This window comes from Hippocampus zosterae, chromosome 2 (assembly GCF_025434085.1).
Source record: "Hippocampus zosterae strain Florida chromosome 2, ASM2543408v3, whole genome shotgun sequence".
NCBI classification, from domain to species: domain Eukaryota; kingdom Metazoa; phylum Chordata; class Actinopteri; order Syngnathiformes; family Syngnathidae; genus Hippocampus; species Hippocampus zosterae.
The window spans coordinates 24,483,554-24,503,166 of NC_067452.1; the positions used below are offsets into that span (position 1 = coordinate 24,483,554).

At 45.7% G+C, this 19,613-nt stretch overlaps 1 protein-coding gene across 1 annotated transcript; it reads right to left on the reverse strand.

The window, feature by feature from the left end:
- Positions 1 to 45: 45 nt before the first annotated feature.
- On the reverse strand, positions 46 to 16,952 carry LOC127595512 (nuclear receptor coactivator 3-like). Its single transcript, XM_052057081.1, has 21 exons — positions 16,793 to 16,952; positions 15,130 to 15,290; positions 13,900 to 13,997; positions 13,651 to 13,825; positions 10,966 to 11,148; positions 10,200 to 10,286; positions 9,941 to 10,081; positions 9,687 to 9,834; positions 8,931 to 9,421; positions 7,770 to 8,848; positions 7,519 to 7,648; positions 7,224 to 7,382; positions 6,834 to 7,064; positions 6,650 to 6,749; positions 6,400 to 6,571; positions 5,824 to 6,156; positions 5,443 to 5,541; positions 4,817 to 5,042; positions 3,765 to 3,945; positions 3,484 to 3,685; positions 46 to 3,400 (listed from the first exon to the last, which is right to left on the reverse strand). The coding sequence occupies exons 1-21, from the start codon at positions 16,879 to 16,881 to the stop codon at positions 3,389 to 3,391; spliced, it is 4,497 nt and encodes a 1,498-aa protein (XP_051913041.1). The 5' UTR covers positions 16,882 to 16,952; the 3' UTR covers positions 46 to 3,388.
- Between the last annotated feature and the right edge of the window lie 2,661 nt (positions 16,953 to 19,613).

Sequence of the window (19,613 nt, forward strand, 5' to 3'; positions counted from 1 at the left end):
TAATGAGCAATGTTATCAATGGAAAAAGAGAGCAGAGACGTACACTTTAAATATAAATTTGTATTTACAACGATATTAACATTGAGAACAAGGTAAGAAAAAAACAACAACAGAAATGTACATCCAGTAATAACATGTAACCCACGGGGGGGGGGGTCTATTTCGCTCTAAGAGGAGTTTCTTCCATTTAAATCCAAATGTTGCTTGCATATTCTTAATTGGGGCTGTGATCAAAACCACTTCTGAAACTCTTCCACTTTTGTTTGTAAAGTAACAGCACCACATTTTGGGTCAGAAGAAAACGGAACTCCCCAAGGAAGACATTCAAGTATGTATACGCCAGAGCCAGATGCATGTCTACCATTTGTCTGAGGGGAGGTGGATATGACATATGCAATCATATTTAACATCATCGGCGCAACAATAAAAGCCCACAAATACGACCTAGCTCAGGAACTGTCTCTAAGCAATGCAAAACGATAAACACAGTCTCTTTGGATTGAGCACATCTTCATTAGGTAGATTCCTAAAACAGAAGCTTCACCGCAAATAAGATTTTTAAGGGAGTGAAAAAAAAAAGTCACATGAAAAAATAAACTCAAAGTGACATTTAACTGATTTGTGGTGCAGAGTTTGACAATAAAAACGAAACGGTTGACATGGTTGGAGGCCAAAGACGACCAAATGGGCTCTTTGCACGTATCTTCTTCCATAGTGCCGAAATAGGGCTGCGTCTTGCCTCGTTTTGAGAAATTGCGTTATTCTGCGTGCCGTGCTTACTTTCCTTGCCCAAACCAAGCATCACAATGTACATCCTCCGCCGAAGAACCAAACAGCAATTTCGCGAAAGGCTTTCAGATGCATGCCTCTTCTTACATCCAAGAATAAGAAGGGATGTTTTTTTGCTGCTGTAGACTGTAAATTTTCCCAGTGTGGGAAAAAAAAGATATCTTATCTTAAATCCTGGTTTAAAAAAAAATCTTTTGCCATTGACTCCGATTAAGGTCTTTCAAAGCGTTTTTAAATCATGTTTTCAAATATCTTGTTCTTGCACTTGACACACTTTTATTAATTTGGGTTACCCGTGTCTGCTTTTAAATGTTGCACTTTGAATGAAAACAGCATATTGAGTAAAGTTGTGTATGAAATGTGCGATAAAATCATCCATCCATCCATTTTCTTATGGGTTGCGGCCGTGCTGGAGCCTTTTCCAGCCATGTTTGGACAGTGGGGTGGGGTACACCCACTAGTCAATTGCAGGGCACACATCGACATCCAAACAACATTGCTATAAAATCAGTGATTCCTTCTCTCTTTTTGAACATGTTTTAAACAACCCCTAGATACTGCCTTGGCACTGGTAAGGATTTGATCCGTGTTTGATTAACCTGCCACGCAGGTGTTTAAAATGTGGAAGGAAACTGGAGTACCCGGAGAAAACCCACGCAGGCACGGAGAGAACATGCAAACTGCACACAGAAAGGCCTGAGCCGGAAATGCACCCTTTGAAGCGAGTATAATTTTAATATACAATAATATACAACTGTGGCAAACCTAAGGGTTATTTGTAGGGGTGTGCTTTTCATTGTTAGACATTTCCCATAAAAGAAAAAACACATTGTCAACCGGGGTGAGCGATCGATCCGATAATTGATTCTAAACGTTTCGTCAGTGGCAGTTCAAATGTTGAGCTCACCTTTTCATGACTCATACTCTTGAGAATTATGATTACATGGCTTGTTGGTAGTTTGCCAAACCGCATTTTGTCGTTAACGGCTATGACGTCGTGCCGCTATGTGCAAAGAGCCCACTGGCGAAATTCGAATGACAGCCTTCATCTCATGTGAGAGTTACATCGAACAATGATGTTCAATTCAAAGAAAACACTCCCACCCATTGATGAGGTGCATTGGCCTAAAGCAAATCTTTCAGAAAATATTGTAGATAAAGCCTTCCAAATATTTCTTTTAACTTTTTTTAGCACCTCTCTAACAAATCTGATGCCCTAAAAAATGGAAAAGACTGATTTGAAAATTACAACAAAAAGTGCTTAAGAGGATGCAAGTACGCTATGAAAGAAATTACACACGTACTGCTTTCAAAACTATTAGAGGATTTCTCTTTCCAACCAAGTGTTCAAGTCTTTAAAATAAAAGCTGACCTATGATGGAATAAGACAATTAAATATGAAGCCTTGCAATCTGTGCAAAAAAGTATGTGACCTACAAAAGCATATATATAATTCTATACTTTATAGTACATTTGAAGTCTATTTACAATGACTATCAACAATAAAGGAAATCCAACAAGACATTGTGTCTAATACTGCAGTACCGCCACTCTGAGGAACTGATGCTTCAACACAGACGAGAACCAGGAGGAAAGATTATTGCTAGAAATCTAGTGATTTTATATACACATCGCCGTCACACTTGGCCACTTGTCAATTTCTGTACGTTTAAACACTGACATTTTAAGTAAGCAAAATATCTTCAACTTTCAGATTTTAAAAATTTCCTATGGATTGATAAAAGGACCTCCTCTTGAATCTGTATAAATATACGGCAGTTGTGATTTTAAAATGCTCTTCCCCCGCCCCACCCTTAATTTCTGCTCTTATAATAAATTGGTTCACTGACAAGAGCGTTGTTGGAAAATCTGTGCTTGCTACCGCGCTAATGGCTCCCACTTCAGAACAAGATCCTCAAGCCCATCTCTGATACCACCCCCACTACCCACAAAAAAAAAAATCCCGCTTCGACCAAACGTTCAACAAAACCGAAAATATCTTCTACGATGTGTTCAAATTTGAGTAAAGGCCTCTATATCGCCACAATCCTGTTGATGCTGGCCTGTCCTTAAAGTGCAATCAGCCAACAAGTAAAATTCAGTTGAACGCGAGCCCGTCGAGCCTCGGAGGATGAAACAATGTGCTGCTTCTTTACCGACATTCATCCGAGTGTCACGATCCGCTGGCTTATTTCAGCTCTCCAACCATCTTTCATGTTGGCACTGCCGTCGGAAGCGAGGAAACGTAACATAGAACGGCCATGAGAAAAATGAAGTCTCACGGTACATTCGACAAAGGAGACTTCGGAGCTACGCTTAAAACAAGCCATCTGGACATCCATGCCACGAGCACCTGAAGCCCACTGACACCGCCCGACAAGTGGAGCGTGCCTCCATGACCACCTGCTCGGACACAAATACCAAACTGCATTCAGCGGGGTATTGCAAAGGTATTTGAATGTGTGTGTATGTATCCTGGTGTTTGTTTAGTTTGACAAGCACTGAACTTCCCCCGCCGTCTGCCCCCAAGGCATCAACCCAAAGGCTTGCGACTCTGGTGAGGTGTTTTCCCCAAACACCAAGATGTCCTCCATGACGCTCAGCAGTATTTCTGGATTGAGTAGAGGAAAAGAAGACAGGTCAGTTGTGCATTCAAATTTTTCCAAGAAAAATCTTTTTCATGTGAGCACCAACCTGATCTTGGCCCATCATACGCCCCATCACCATTGGATTCATGCCCATCTGTCCTCCCATCGGACCCATGTGAGCTGCTCCTCCACTGGCCGCCATGCCACCGTTCATCATCATGGCCCCATAGCCGCCAGGATTTCCTTGCTGCACGAACTGCTGCTGTCCCGGAGGCACTTGTTGGCTAAACGGCTGCGGAGGGTACGAACTGGTGTGGGAGCAGACGAGAGCTCAAGATAAACATTCGTTCCAATGGCGTCAGAAAGCTGGTGCAGCCTTTTGCACACCTGTTGCGTCCCACGCCTCCCTGTGACCAGCCCTTCATTTCGGTGCCCTGGTACATGGGACCGCCCTGTTGGTGTTGCTGCATCATGGCGCTTTGAGGCCCCAGGCGGCCCGTCATCATGGCGTTCGGGGGACTGTTAGCAACGGGTGGGCCAAATGAGGGGTCTCCCTGCTGGTTCATACCTGGAGAGATGAATTGAATAAGAAATGCACAATCCCGGTTCCACATTCATGCACTGCGATTTATCCATTTTGTATTTATAGTGCACTTAATTGAACGGTGTTTGTTTTTTCTTCTTTCTACCCACATTCTGCTGCTGGAGGCTGTAAATTTCCCCAGTGTGGGGAATAAAGGATATCTTATCTTATCTTGTGCCCCTGCTTTGTCCTTTGATTCATTTTTAAAATAGTTTTTTTTACAATATGATGCGGGACCTCAAGTAACAAACTTAATTCGTTCCCATTGAAATGATTGCAAATTTAATTCCATCCCCAAATTATATTAGCATTTTATGATATACTTGTGATTTTAATTGTGTGGTTGAAAATAAACAGTCCAATATAAAAGTCAGAAATGTAAACGAACATGTACACATCATTACCTGCACATCACTGCATTTCGCGCATGTTTATTTTAGCATGGTAGAAGTACAAGGAACTCTGTTCCATAATATCCAGCTTTTTTTTCCACTTCCACTACAAGAGACTTTCCAATACAATAAATGCTGAACATATCAAAGTTATTGTTGATTTTTCTTTTTTTTTTTTTTGCTGTAACAGATCATAGCATTTCAATTCATTTCAAAGATGATCTCAAGTGTTTTTGAGTTACAAGCAAGGTCACAGAACAAATTAAACTCTGATCTTAAACGCCATAGAATATTCTCAAAAGTTTTCATATGGTCTTGCTGTACAGCACACTTTGATTTGTTGCGGGTGTATCTGAAATGCTTTCCCTGTGAAAAACAGACTTCACCGTTCTCTGAACATTTCTGAGCATTTCAGAAATTCACCACCAGGGAGCAGCATTGTTCCGCTGCACCAGTGAACTCACCGTAATTGCCTCCATAACCAAACTGCTGAGGACCAGGCTGACCCATGTTTGGTCCCGCCACACTATTGTCCATGCCGCCTGGAGCGGTGACGTTAGGCGGGGGGCTGAATCCACCAGCAGCTGCCTGCTGCTGCTGTTGCATCAGCATCATCATGCGCTGCCTTCTCATCTGCATGGTCACCATCTCCCTGCTGCGCTGAGCCATCATCTGAGCATTCAGGAACCCCTGTAGGCAGAACAATCTTCAGAGCACCTGAGGAAGTCTGTTATGAGGAAAGACTTCTGTATGAACCGATAATGTCATAGCGGGAAGCACAGTAGTTTGTGGTGAGCACGGCTGCCTCATACTCGAGTGGTTCTGGATCGGAGTTTCTAACTCAAGACCTCCTGTGTGGAGTTGGCATGTTTTCCCCATTCAGCCTCATTCGAAAATGGGCATTTGGAGATAAATTGTCAATAGATCTCAATGTGAGTGTGAATGGGGCGTTTGCCTACTTGGTAAACTGGATATGACATTTGGATTCGAGTCAGCTGGGATTGACTCACTAACTCACCCATAGTCCTAATGAAGATAAAGAAGGGGTAGTATATGAATGGATGGACAAGTCAAGTCTACTGATGTCTACCTGTCCAGTCATTCCCGTCTGCATAGCAGGTCTCATGCCAGGGTTGCCTCCAGGATTCTCCAACTTCATGCCCATGGCCTGCCGTGTCTGATTCATGAACTGAGAATTGAAAAGGTTTTGGATTGTATCAAACCAAAAAGTATCTCATGTAAATATTACAAATAAATAAATCGACAAATTTAAAAATAAGGTTATATTTTAAGGATATTATATTTACATTATATTATTTATGTAAGGATATATAAGGATATTATATTTAAAGAATATAATGATAACAATATCCAATTTTTATCTGAATGTGAAACAACACCAAACTTGAAAATGATGATGATGATGATGTTTATTTTTTAAACCTAAATATGAACAACTGCGCTTCCATACCTGCTGTCCCTGCAGCCTTTGTTGCAACTGGAGCCTCATGGGTTTGTTCGCACTCATCATCCTGGGCCTCATCATGTTGGCACGAGGATGCCCCATGCTTCCCATCCCGCCCATGCCAGGGACAGGGAAGCTATTACTTTGGCCCATTTGCGACAGCATGGGTCCAAATCCGCCTTGCTGAGGTTGCCCCTGCATAGGGTTACCTCCATAGCCGGTCTGCATGGCGATGGTTGGGGGTCCGGGATAGCCTTGTCCATAGAGTGGTTTCTGGTCCAGAACCATGGAAGGTTCCTGTCCCGTGAAAGGCTCCAGCGATTGTTCTGCTCCCTGGGTCTGATGAAACAGACAGCAAAGGAGCTGACCAAACGTATTCCCTCTTATTGATTTGTTTTCTGTTCGTTGAAACAGCAGAGTTTAATCTCCCCGGACTCATTAATCTCACTTCAAAACAGACAGAAAACTTTGAGTAAAGATAAAACATTTGAAATTAATCACAGTCGTGGGTCATGACAAGAAGTACTATTCTTACATCTAAAAGTCTCTCACCAACCCCCACAACCTCTTCCCGTGACTTACCTGACTGACAAGGTCTGGGATGCCCAGAGCCCTGTCTATCTCCTCAAGAGCGGTGCCATCTGTGTTGTTTAAAAGGGAATCCAGCTGGTCGAGGAGCGCCCGCTCGTCACTCTGACCCTCACTGTTAGTGGGTGGCACCAAAAGTTCATCCAAGGTGTTTGCAAAGTGGCGTCTGTGGCAAATGCACATGGCGTAATGAGTTTTTTGTCTCTCAAAACAAAATACAAACTATGAGGTGAGCTATGCTCACCTGTTGCCTTCCATCCCCACGTGTGTGTCCGGCCATGCGGGGTTGGCGTGGCCATGCTGGCTGAAGGAGCTCACACTCATCACCATGTCAGGGGAGCCACCTTAACCACATGACAATTTGACATTTCACACAATTACGGATGGTTAACATGCAATTGCCGGTCAACGCGAACACAGTGACATACCCATATCCATGAGCTGCTGCTGTAACATAGACCTGGATCCTGGGTTGCTGTTAGAGCGGCTCACCACGGGGCCTGTCATCATTCCCTTGCTCCCGCTGTACTCCACATTGGGACGCATCATGGTGGGATGAACGGATGAACCCACCGGACTGGGACTGGAGCGGGATATTCCCCAGTCTCCAGATGCCCCCATGGGAGACCTTTGGGTTGCCATGGCCCTATTCATTGGTCCTGGTAGGAATGAATATGTGCATGAGAATTAACCACGGTAGATGTGATGAGGCGTGACATGAAATTCATTTTGGCGTTGTACATTCGATAAAGGAGCAGATTTCAATAAGGACCACCGTACAATGTGCAACAAATGAAACAAATAAATACTGTGCGTACCCATATTTCCTGGGTAGCCATCTGGGCTAGCCATCATATTCTCCTGCTTGACAGGCATGGGGCGCCTTCCTGGTCCTCCAAGGCCACCAGAAGGCTTCCCGTTCATGGACAAAGCCCGCTGGAAGGGCACTCGAGGCCCTGGACCCAAACCTGGACTCTCTAAGTAAAACGAAATATTCCCAGTCATTCACTCCCCTTACTTCCATATTGAGTCTTGACAAGTATGCTGGCAGATTCAAGAAACGGACACGCAGATAACCCATGCGATGACCGATAAACCAATATCATTGCTTACCCTGAAGACTGTCATCAAGGCAGCCCAGGGCTTTGTTGCCGTCGTTTGGCCCAGCGCCTCCTGCCTGATCGGAGTAAAAATCAGAGCTGGTCCCTCTCAGATCTCCCAGGATAGACTCAAGGTTGTGCAACTGGGGGAAAAAAAATTGTCTGAAGAATTACGTCAGGGCCCAAGCAGCTACTTCAGTGGAACCATGTGCAGTTGATGAGGCAAAATCAACAAGGACAGCCAAGAAAGACAACTGAACTTACATCGTCTGGTGGTTCCGACTTGATCTTGCTTTCATGATGTTCAGGGCCGCCGCGTGAAGGCCCGCAAGAAGTCATCAAGGGTCCCTTGCCTTCGAGCTCCTCCAGTTTGGGTTTGACGTCCACTTGCTCTTTGGAATCATCCTTGTTGAGGAGATAGTGGAGAAGGGCATGGGTCTTCTCCTTCTTGGGGCTGAGCTGCTCCTGCTTGGGCTCAGTGATTAAGCCGGGGCCGCCCCCGGACGCCGAAACTCCCGGACCTACTTCAGTCCCCTCTTGGCCGCCGAGTGCCACCTTCCCCGTAGCCTCGGCTGTGATCTTTGCTACTTCATCGGGTGTATTGCCATTCTGGAGTAGCTTGTGGAGAATCTTGTGCTTTTCTTGGAGTGAGCCCGTGTAGTTGGCTGATGTGGACAACCCCCCTAGCCCACTTGTCTGGTATGAACTAGCATTAACAGAGGAAGAGGAGGAGACCCCAGTGGACGAAGGGCTCGTCATCCCCCCAACGGGGTCTTTACTTTCAGAGGCTGCCGGAGTACTACTGTTTAATGGCTGTGGAGCAGGAGGCACCGGAGGTCCACTTCCACCCATTGCGAGCTCCTCAGTTGGCAAAGTCAGCAACTGCAGCAATTTTCTGTGGCCCTTACTTTCTGGTAGCCTTCGAGTTGGCTCCGACATTGCCGCAGGAGCCTCGCTGCCCCCGTCTCCCAACTCTTTAGGTGTTGTAGCTGCCTGGCTGTCGGGTCTGTCTCCAGAGCCTTCAGCTTGCGAATGCTGATGATGGTGCAAGGGGTGGAGATGGTCGCCGGGCCCGGGCCCGGGCCCCAAGCCTCCCGCTGGGCTTTTGGATCCATCCTGGCTTGGTTTGCCCATTTGGTTTGGCTGGGAGGAAGAGGAGGAGTGGACACTAGGAGAGCTATCTGGTTTATGGACGGACGAAGGAGACATCAGTGTGGCGGGGACTGAGTTCCCAACTCCGTCACTGATAGCTTGTAAGGCGTTCAGGGAGCTGCTGGAGTAGGTTGTCGTGTTCCCAACGCCTCCTCCACCACTGCAAATGCCACCCATGGGAGAGTGCATGCCTGAAGGATAACCGCAATATAGTCAAGCAAGCAAGTGGGCACATGAACAAATGTTCTGGACGCCAGACAAGAACTGACTCACCTGCGGGAGAAAACTGATTGGCACCCATCTTTGGACTTCCTCGATTTCGGGGTGACATTAAGAGCCCCGATTGGGGAGCGCCGATCCGAGGGCTTCCTGAAGGGCTGTTCAAACCACTTAGCCCGAAGCCCCCGCTACTCTGAAAGGGTGGCTGATGCGGATGGTGCTGCATGCCTTGGCTTGGGTTATTCATTGGACTCATATGTCCCATCTGACTCATCTGCATCATGCGGTTACCCATGGCTCCACCCCCACTACTCCCTCCATATGCGGCGCATCCGCCCATCTGACCCATCTGACCCATGTGGCCCATGTGGCCGTGCTCGTTCATTCCAAAGCCCCTGTTCATGCCACCCATGCCCCCCATCACCATCCCACCACTGGGGTTCATGTTCATTTGAGCATTTGGGTTGGGGCCTCCCATGGCCTGCTGTCTCATGGTGTTGGGCATCATGTTACCAGCCTGAGCTGAGCGGTAACCATTAGGTTCTCTGATTGGAGGGAGAAAAGAAATCAGAAGCAAATGAAAATCTTGCAATTCAACACAGCAACGTCGTTTCTTAAATTGCAGACGGCTACAATATTTGCTGTAGTGCCAGGCTTTCTTCACGTCATTGTAAGTTTAAAAACGACTTCAGCTGCTATATCACTTTCTATAAATGGCCGAGAGGTGAGAAATGCAAGTTCATTGTAAGACTGTAGATGACACATCCGTCGCGGTATTTGGGAGGACGGTTTCTATTTCCTGCATCTAACCTCTGAAGGAGATGAGTCGAGATGAAGCCTTGTGGCTCGTTGCTCATTGGGTGACGGTACAGTTTGCTCTTTGTCTGGGCAGTGACCGGCGTGCCGTCGGACAGGGAGAAGCGATACAGCGGTGTCTCGGCGTGGCCCTGCAAAAAGGCTGCACAGAAAAGCCGCATCCTTATCCGTTGTTTGAATTCGCCATGAGCCCCAATTGATGAGAAATGTGTTTGAAGAGTGCACCCGAGGACGAGTGTGTCACGCACCCTCATGATAGTGGCGTTTGTGGGACCAGGGTTGCCCGTCACTATGCTGGAGGAACATCTGGATGCAACGCCTCAATAAATCCTCCCAGCCTGGACGCACTGATGCTCGCAAAGAGTTCTGGTCAATCTGGATCAGTTTACCTGCCATAGCGCGAAGAAGGATGACAAATAAAGGAAGGGAAAGCACGAGAAGTGAGAGGGGATTAGTCACACGTGAAGACTTGGACTGGGGTAAAACCTGTTCTGTGTGAGTCATCACCTGAAAGCTCATGCCTTGTATTGAAACTCTCTGTTCTCTCCATCGCGGTAACCCGACGGGCCACGCAGATCATACATGACTGCAGATCTGGTAAGGGGACAGAGGGGGCAGTGATGTGTTACTCTATATACTTGGTGCTAAAAAGTTACACCCCCCCCCTAAAAAGTAACAGTACATAATAATCACTCATCTCTATACGGAGACTTAGTGCATCACTATCTCTCCAACGCTGCCAATTTGGTACATTTGGGGTGTTTTTACAGACGCTGGTTCCTACTTCCAAATAAATGCAATGTTCTGGCTCAGATACCAATTTACAGAAATGGATGCATTTAGGGATGAAACGATTCCATTTCCTTTTTTTTATTAACAAAATGACTCAGTTTATAATCAAATGACTTTTGTTTTACCATCTGCATTTTGTCCTTTTTTGTAACTTTCCAAAGAAAAACCCTTTATAATGAACTAATACATTTAACTACATTTTTGTGTTGTCGCTGTCTTGTTAGTGCCAGAACTAACCAAGAAAGAAAATAAATGAACAATAGATTTGAACGATATTGCAAATCCTTCTGTAATCAAAATGTCAATAGATTTATTTATTTATTGTGGATATTTTAAGCTGTTGAAATCAATTTTTGATCCCAAATACATTTTAATCGAAGTAACTAATATTGTTTGTTCCTTCTTACATTCCCCACCATGTAGCCTTGGTCCCCTGACACTATTTCAGGTTGTCTTTGGTGTCATTCTACAATAGCTGTACCTTCACCCTCCTCAATCATGGCCTTTGGCTGCGTAAGGGCAAAACACTGCATGGTCTCATAGGATGGTCCTCCTGGTCCTTCCTCCAAAGCGCCATGGGCGTGGCCAAATTTGACAAGCATTCGGCAATTGAAGGTGTGACTCTTCTGTCGGGCTGCCTCGTTCCCCCACGACACTCCATTTACTAGAGAAGAACAAAAACATGAATTCTTCCGAACTCCCGGCACTGAACACATTACATGCATGTGTCTCCTCACAGTCTGCAATCAAACGTCACAAAAACACTCACGGGAAAGAAACAGACCACATTGAAACGTGCACTTCCCCACTCGGATTGAGAAGCAGGTGTCTCTCCTGATGTTCGGATTTCGGCTAAATGGTCCATGGGATTATTGTAGCTAAGGTGTCGATTTCCAATACCTCTCCTCAGTGTACTCTGAGGCCATGCACACACTCTGTCATCTATCCTCATTAGGTTCCCGACTCCTCATTACACTGTAACGCGCGCGCACACACACACACACACACACACACACACACACACACACACACACACACACACACACACACACACACACACACACACACATGCGTGGCACGGAAAGACAGAGCGGGGGTCGGAGGAAAAGACAAAGAGGGAGGCAAACTTCACAGAGAAAACAGAAAGCGTTTTGCAAGGTCTGTGTGAAGTCTCAAGACCTTGAATTGTTAGCAGGAGGTTTCTGTCTGGCAGATGCAGGGAGGATGTGGACTGGAGGTACAGTATGTCAAGAGGGTAGTTGGATATTGCAAATGGAGCTGGGGAGTTGTTCGTGAAAAAAAATAAAAATGAAAATTGCCATGTTGGCCAAGAATGCTCAGCATAGTCGCAATGGGGGCAAATGATGACCCTCATCAATGAAAAATTTCAGCCCAACACAAAAGCACACCACGCATTCCTGTGCTTGAGTTGAAGAGTTTTTGTGTATTTAACTGTAGATGGCGCGGCCAGTGGTCATCCCGCAGGAATGTGCAGCGAGTGGTCATTTCATTCACGGCTCCGGAAGCCGAACGACGGCGGCGACCGGCAGAGCGAGACACAATGAGGGGTGGGAGTGCAGACACAGACATGCTGAAAAATGGCCAAACGTGAGATTCGGCGTATTTGGCAGCCATCACAGTCTGTGTGTATGACAGCGAGAAAGTCGGGAGAGGTTTAGGAGGTAAGATGAGACAATAGGAGAAGGAATATACATGAAGATGCAGGACACATCTGTTGTTGTTGAAAAGTAATGCTTCAGTGGCAGGCTCAGTCATTCATCAATGATCAACTTCATAAATAGTGCTCTGCGTCCACTCAGGGGGCTAGGTGAAAACACACCAAAAACAAAGGTAATACTGTCTTTGGCGTGAATATTTCATGTAAGGAATGACATGTACGCACATGCAAATTGATTGAGGTAAGAGGAGCGTGCGGAGGTGTATTATTCGGCACTAAGTAGTTTCCAGATGGCTGCCATGAGATGTGAATTGAGCTTGGGCCTGTTTTAAACTGTCTGGACCACTGAGTGTGACTGACAGCTGGAACACACTGCCTACTCCGTACCGAGTGAGTTAGGTGCTTCCATTTTCATGTGTGTTTGTGTCAAGTGTGTTGCGAGTTCTCTGAAAAGACGCTCCCTAGGAGCTCCTCATTACAATGAGGAGATAAGCACGACGGAGCATAATCCATAACTGAGGGCCCGTGAAAAAGAGTAGGCGGATCCACTTGGGCAACTGCAGCATCTACCTTTGCCCTGTGGTGGATGATGTCAAGTTTTATTCCTGAACAGCACTGTCGGTGACAATGTGCATATCGGGACATACAGTACAGTCACCTCCAAAAGTAATACAATGGCACGGTAAATTCTTTTGTTTTTCCATGTGTACTGAAGCCATTTGCGGTTCACATCAAAAGATGAAGATCAGACCAAAGTTTCGAATTTCAGTTTTTTAGTAAGTTTTTACACCTACATATATGAAACAACTCAAACACAAGACAGTGCACCTTTTGTTTGCAGCCATCCACTTTTCAAGAAAGCCAAATGGAAATTATTAAATTAACTTAAAATGAATAACATTTCATATTTGGTGGCATGCGCCCAGTGATTGGCTGGCAATCAGTTACACACGCACACGCACGCACACGCACACACACACACACACACACACACACACACACACACACACACACACACACACACACACACACACACACACACACACACACAAACTGTGTATATAGAAATACAAATTGATTAAGTCAGCCCACCACGCAAACAGAAAGTAACAGTAAGAAGCAAACAATGACTGAATACACGGCTAAACGACACGCAGCTAATGAGCAGCCATGACTTGGCATTATCTTCCGAAAATGAAGCCGTTTTGACGAGAAAAGCCCTGCATTTTGTCATCTTGTGATAATATTAACAGGTTAAGGCATCTTCGTTGTTCAGGGGTCAATTTTTGGTCAGCCACTATTGTTATTTTATGCCGGTCATCAAAAAAAAAAAGTGCTTTTATGAACAAGCCCACGGCGCAAAGGAGGTTGTGGGTCAGTGGTTCAATCAAGCAGTCAGTCAATATTAAGCAAGTCGCATATATGAGAGTAAGAGGAAGATAGAGCTTTACTGAGAGGCTTATGTGTGTGTGCATGTTTGAATCTCACTGTTGGTCTTGGGCAGGTTCTTGTGAAACTCCTCCCTGTCTTCTTCGTGTAGAATGTTGTAGACGCTGGTATTGATGAGCTCGTCCTGCTTGTACTGCAAGTACTGTGTCACATTGTCCGACACAAACACAATGCTGCCCTCTCGGTTCACCACAAACAGGAAGCCATCCAAAGCCTGGTGGCGGGAAGGCAAGACTTGTCCAATCGAAGGTTGAATTGACAATGAGTCAGGGGCGTAAATGGACTCACCTGCAGTAAAAGAGGCCCTAGGTGGTCTTTGTCAATTACACCCTGACCCGTTGAGGAAACGTCAGATTTCTGAACATCGTCGCTGATGGAGGCCTTTCCTGCAAGGGAAGACAATGAGATTGTATTAAAACGCACGGAAAAACCCACTGGCATTATCTACGAAAGCTGATCCATGAGGGGGCAGTGTTTCTCAAGCATCAGAGAGAAAAAAAATATATATTATATATATATATATATATATATATTTTTTTTAAATACACATATATATACAGGTAAAGGAGAGAGGCATACTAGGGGGCAGGTTTCTCTAAGGAGCCCATCAGGAAGAATCGAGGGTTGGGTGCATGTGCAGCAGGTAATAGTCGTCCTCATGCTTTATATTCAGTGTCAGACTCAGAGGAAGTGTCTGGTAGGTGGAGAGAGGGAGCGTGGGAGAGAGGTAGAGAGGCTCCGCAAGCCGTAATGGTGCAGGGGCAGGAGTCGAGGCACCTGAATTAAGGGTGGGGGTGATGCTGGGAGAAGCAGCCAGACAAAGAGATGGCTGCAATAATAAACGACGGGAGGAAAAATGCATTTGGCGTTCGGTTTGTCTCAATATTGGCCGCTCGTTCGGATCCCGAGGGGCATAAATACCCACACAAAAGGCAATATACGACACTGCCTGAAGTGGAGCACTGAGAAGTTAAGGGAGGAGAGGATCGTATGAAAAGTAAAGAAAATATAGAGAGAGACGCGATAGAGCAAGCAAACCAAATAAGAACACGCATGACAAGCATATGAAAGTGAGACAGGGTGAAGTAGAACAGGTAGGAAGCGCGAGATGAGTCCAAAAGCCTGTGTCATGTCTGTCTCCACTTCCTGTAACTATGGCAACCTGTCAGCAGCCAGTCAGGGCCAGCTGTAGCCTCTTCCCCTTCCTGTCGAGGTGGCAGACGCTAACTGAGTCCCACAGAAACACAAAAACAAACACCACTGATTCTCCCCTCTAATTAACCTTTAACTTGCCTCTCGCGAAGAGTCAAAACATATTTACCAATAGAACCCAAACGGGAAATGCAGCTTTAACACAACTGTCGATTTGGCACTGTGGCGGAGCGTAGGTGATTACCTGCAAAACGCTCGGTTAAACGGCCCCTTATGAGGTCAGGCCACAGCAGCTCCCCCCCCATCATCTTAGACACATGACACACACACACACGCACAGTCCAAACAACGAGTCAGACAACTCACCCTGTTCTTTGATCTGTCGGATCTGCCGCACCGTCTCTTTGAGGATGGCGCATTTGTCCGGTTTGACATTGAAACTGTCGATGTCGCTGAGGTTGGCAGAGATCAGCTCAGCCAGCTCCTCGATGTACTTGCTTTCCTGCTCCCGCCGCTTCCTGTCACTCCTGCAGGGGGTAATGAGTTAAGTGAAAGCTGCGAGCAACGACCCGTCGAGGGCCGTTTAAGTGATGCTTTTCCAGTGTACAAACTTCGTTTCACTGCGGTTGTTTCCATTTTTCTCGGTTTAGCTCAGTAAAGGGTGGAAAATGTCTTACTAAAAGCAGCATATCGGCAACATATGAAATCTGCCTTCTTACAACAAACTTGGTAGTAAGTGTGCTACACAGTAAATTACAAATACATTTTTTTCCTGTTGTGTGGGACAAAATTAAAAAATAAAGTCAGCAATTCCAGGCTTAGGACCACCCGCATTGTAAAACTGACTTTTGGGCCACATTCTGCAAAGCAACGTTATGTTAAGATGCCACATTTACACTTTTCCGCTTTTTCCTCATACGTGTTACACAGTGTTAATTTAATATATTCTTTATTTGTCCCGCAATGGGGAAATTACAATAAGAATTCAGAAAGGAAAAACGCTGGGTAGGGAGAGGGAAAAAAAACCCCACGCTCGAACTATCCTCTTCCGAGGATAATTTAAGTCCAGGATAAAAAAAAAATGGAATTAATGGAAATAAAATGCTCATCTTGCAGGGTTAGCCTGCATCATAAACGGAATTTTACAATTGTAAAATGACCAATTAAATTTAATATTGAATTATAAACTGAGAATTCTGTGTGGGTTTGAAACACAACACTTTCCGCCGCAGTCTACAGCCAAGTTCGCATGCAGGCGAGAGAAGTTGAGACTGCGCTCATGCGATCTCTACCGATGAGCGCAGCAGAGAGTCACAGTACTGAGGTTCAATTGTAATTTCATGGTGATATTTGTTCCCTCGGAATTCCTGACTTCTCATTTAATTGACATATATTTTGGCAACCCTGATTAAGATGTGTTCAAAGGCTTAAAATAAATTCCATTTTCATGGCAGAAAACTAAAGAAATGGATCAACAGCCAGAGATTCAAGCTCCTCCCAGTGCCATCTCAGTCCCCAGACATCAACCCTATTGAAAAGTTGTGGAGTGAGCAAAAAAGGTGAGTGCAGAGAAGAGATCCCAGGTCGCTGGATTGTGCCAAGAGCAATGGTGGAAAGCTGTCTTTCTGTACTGCCCCATCTCGTGAAAAATTGCAGGAGTAGTTTGGTATAGCTTTTTGGGAAAAGGGGCTTGTAGAAAAGGACCGACACCAGAGGTTCTCAAGAATTGCCGCACACATAACTTGATATGACAAAATTGTTTCTTAACGTGCGTCTTTTCTCCCCGCTGAAAATTTGCCCTTGAATTAAAGAATGGATTTTCCTCTTTTTATTCAATTTTGGTTCCATATTTTTTTGAAAAATGAATTTCTAAGAAGCTTCGTATTACATCTTAACCAACTGTGCCAATAAATAGAGGGCAGTGAGTATTAGTCCACGAAAGAAGACGTTTTATTGGCTCGAGTCAAGCTATAAATACCACTAATGGCATCACACGATCTTTTGGACTTTGCTGAACCGTCACACTCACCCGAGGCCAGGTGTGTCGCAGGTGGAGAGTTTGCGTTTCCGGTTTTCTGCGATCAGAGGTTCCATGGAGTTCTCCCCCAAACCGCTCATCGTGTACACATACTGTATCAGCACCTGCACCAAGGTAGAAATAACCTGTTCATCATTGTGGAAAGGAGTTATGCAGCTCTTTTTCTGACTTGCGACTATGTCGATGCTGAATCGTATAAATAACAATGTGGGGCAAGTTGCAAATTGTAACCATCAGGACAAAATATGCCCATATCACACCTATCATCCTCTGCTGGCAGGGGATGACAAACACAAACACGTCTGCCCAGCCTCTTCCATTGGGAGCGCAAATTTGAGTTTGTTTGTCTGTGTATTTGTGTGTGGGACTGTGCATGTGGGAGTTCATCAGCTCATATGGTTCTCTCTCTCTCTCTCTCACACACAACACACAACACACAACACACAGCGCACGCACGCATGCGCGTACACGCACGCGCCACACACACACACACACACACACACACACACACACACACACACACACACACACACACACAGGATTAGCAGTGTCTCTGATGAAAAGCCAGGCTGCACAACTAGCCCCGTTAGACAGCCGTCTGTCTCCCATAATGCATCACGTTCCGTCTCCAGGAAGTGAGCTGATAAAGGTTGTTGGGAGGCGAAGCAGATGGAAAGAGAGGAGGAGGAGGAGGAGGAAGAGGAAAGGAATGGAAGATACAAGGGAGGGAGGAAGGGAGAGAGAAGCCGCTGCTGTGAATTGAGCTCTGATTGGTCACTTTCTTTGCCACAGCGACAGCGACAGGCACTGGGGTGAGGGAGGAGGAAAGGGGGAGAGTGAACACAACTACCGGAGGAGACCAAGAAAATGCAGAGGAACAGAAATATCAAGGAGAAAAGAGGCAATATTGAGGGGCTGGGGGGAGGGGGGGGTGTCAGTCGAGAGGCATGTCAAACACACAAACAGGTGAGAAGAGAGGAAGAAGCAGACTTGAGTATGAGTGCTCCACGCATGCACAAGTAGTGCAGCGAGTGGCCTGAAAGCCACCAGTAACCCTCTTAACCTTCACAGCCAGAGCAGCTTCTTTCATTTCATTGATTACATGGTTATCCTCTGACCAGACTACTGCCGCCTCTATTGCATTGCAATCTAGAGCAAGGGCAGCAGGGAGACGACCGTGTCTCATTTAATCATCATGCGCCGATGCCCTCCGGAAAACATTTATTTTACTTCTCAGAATAATATAGAATTGTGCATGCAGTAAGATCATCTTTTGCCGACTTGAGTCTTCAACATTGGATTCATGAATGGAGTAAGGCGGATTTAGTTACGTTGGTGCTAACTAAAATAGTGGCATGTCTTCAGTTGAAACTGTTGTGTTCCGCTACAAGGCAACGAGAGGGCATTTTAATAATCCAAGATTTTCATGGTGAAAGCCCTTTCTGCTTTTGAGATTTTCGCCCACATTTCCCTTTCAATCTTTTTCATGAGGATCTTCTCCCATCTGTCTGTCGGCCTCATTGTTTTTTGTCGCTACCTGCATTGTCTTTCCACGGCTCACCTGCCGCCACTTGCCAGAAGACAATCAAGCACATTTGCTGCCGATGAGGTAAAAACGCAGAGGCACAACGGTTGAGACTAGCCTCCCTTTGCCGCTACCCCTCGATCCATCCCATCTGCCCGCCTGCCTGCCAACCTCTCGATGTAGCTCTCCAAAAGGGAGTTGCTCTTATTTTGGAGTGAATAAAACGGCCCCAGAGAATGGTTGATTAGGAGGCCGCCGAATACCCGGGGGAAATGGGTCACCTCCAGCCTGGCGTGGGCCGCCCGTTTTTTTCCAGTGCAGGGATAAAGTCAATTACATGCCACAGGCAGTGGGACCTGGTGGCAGAGAGGAAGCCTGGCCATGCTGGACACAATGCAGCAGCAAGGGGGCAGTGCGAAGAAGAAGACGCCGAGCGAGCGAGGGAAATAGGAGATGCCGTTGGTCGTGCTGAGGGTGGGATGGGGAATTAAATTAAAGAAGCAATGTAACTAAAGCTAAGACTAGAAGGCTAGCACAATGAACCTTGCCTCAAATTAGCCTCGCTGGAAGAATTCTCCGTAGATGCAGGTTACGGATGCCAAGAATGAACACTTGCCACTAATAACACAACTGTGATGACTTAATTGCGACAGGTGGGCGGGTCATCGTTTGACGATCCATTTTTTGTCAGCGGTCGGATTCACCCAAGCGCCCTCATTCATGTCTTCTGTCATTGTTTCAATCATCATTCTGACAGGCAAACGATGTATTTGTGACATGTGTCAATGACTTTTCTATCTCCTGGAATTTCTCGCACGGATAGGGAGTCCATCGTGACAGATGGAGAAGGTCCGTTGCTATTGTCCTGATTAGTGGCGATTTCAGTAACAGACGAAAAACAGCTTCCGTCGATGCGTAGTTGGTCAATTTTGAAAAATTCTGTTGCGACTTTTTTACGTTTACCGTCATTTGACATTCATCATCAAATTGGGCGTCCATTAGTGAAGGATTAATGGACCTTCCGTCAGTCATGACAGAATGCACACCACCTCTGGAAATGAAAACAGACCAAAAACCCATATTGACAACCAAGATCTTAGAAAAACAAATTCAGAAGACAGCAGAGGAAATACCGTAGCTAACCATGTTTATTTGTAATCTACACACCCTGTACTTTGGCCGCATGCACCAAATCACGTAATGAGAGCTAGGCCAGCAGCAAAAAATGAGTAGCAGTAGGCTGCTTGGGGCTTGTTCAGAGGAGCAGGTATGATGTCCTAAAAGCTT

Coding starts and splice junctions, on each gene's coding strand:
- LOC127595512 (XM_052057081.1), bottom strand. CDS start 16,881: ATGAGCGGTTTGGGGGAGAACTCCATGGAACCTCTGATCGCAGAAAAC. Junction 11,149..13,650: donor GAACCTGCCCAAGACCAACA/GTGAGATTCAAA, acceptor GTTCTTCTCTAG/TAAATGGAGTGTCGTGGGGG. Junction 5,043..5,442: donor AGACGGGAATGACTGGACAG/GTAGACATCAGT, acceptor TTCTGCCTACAG/GGGTTCCTGAATGCTCAGAT.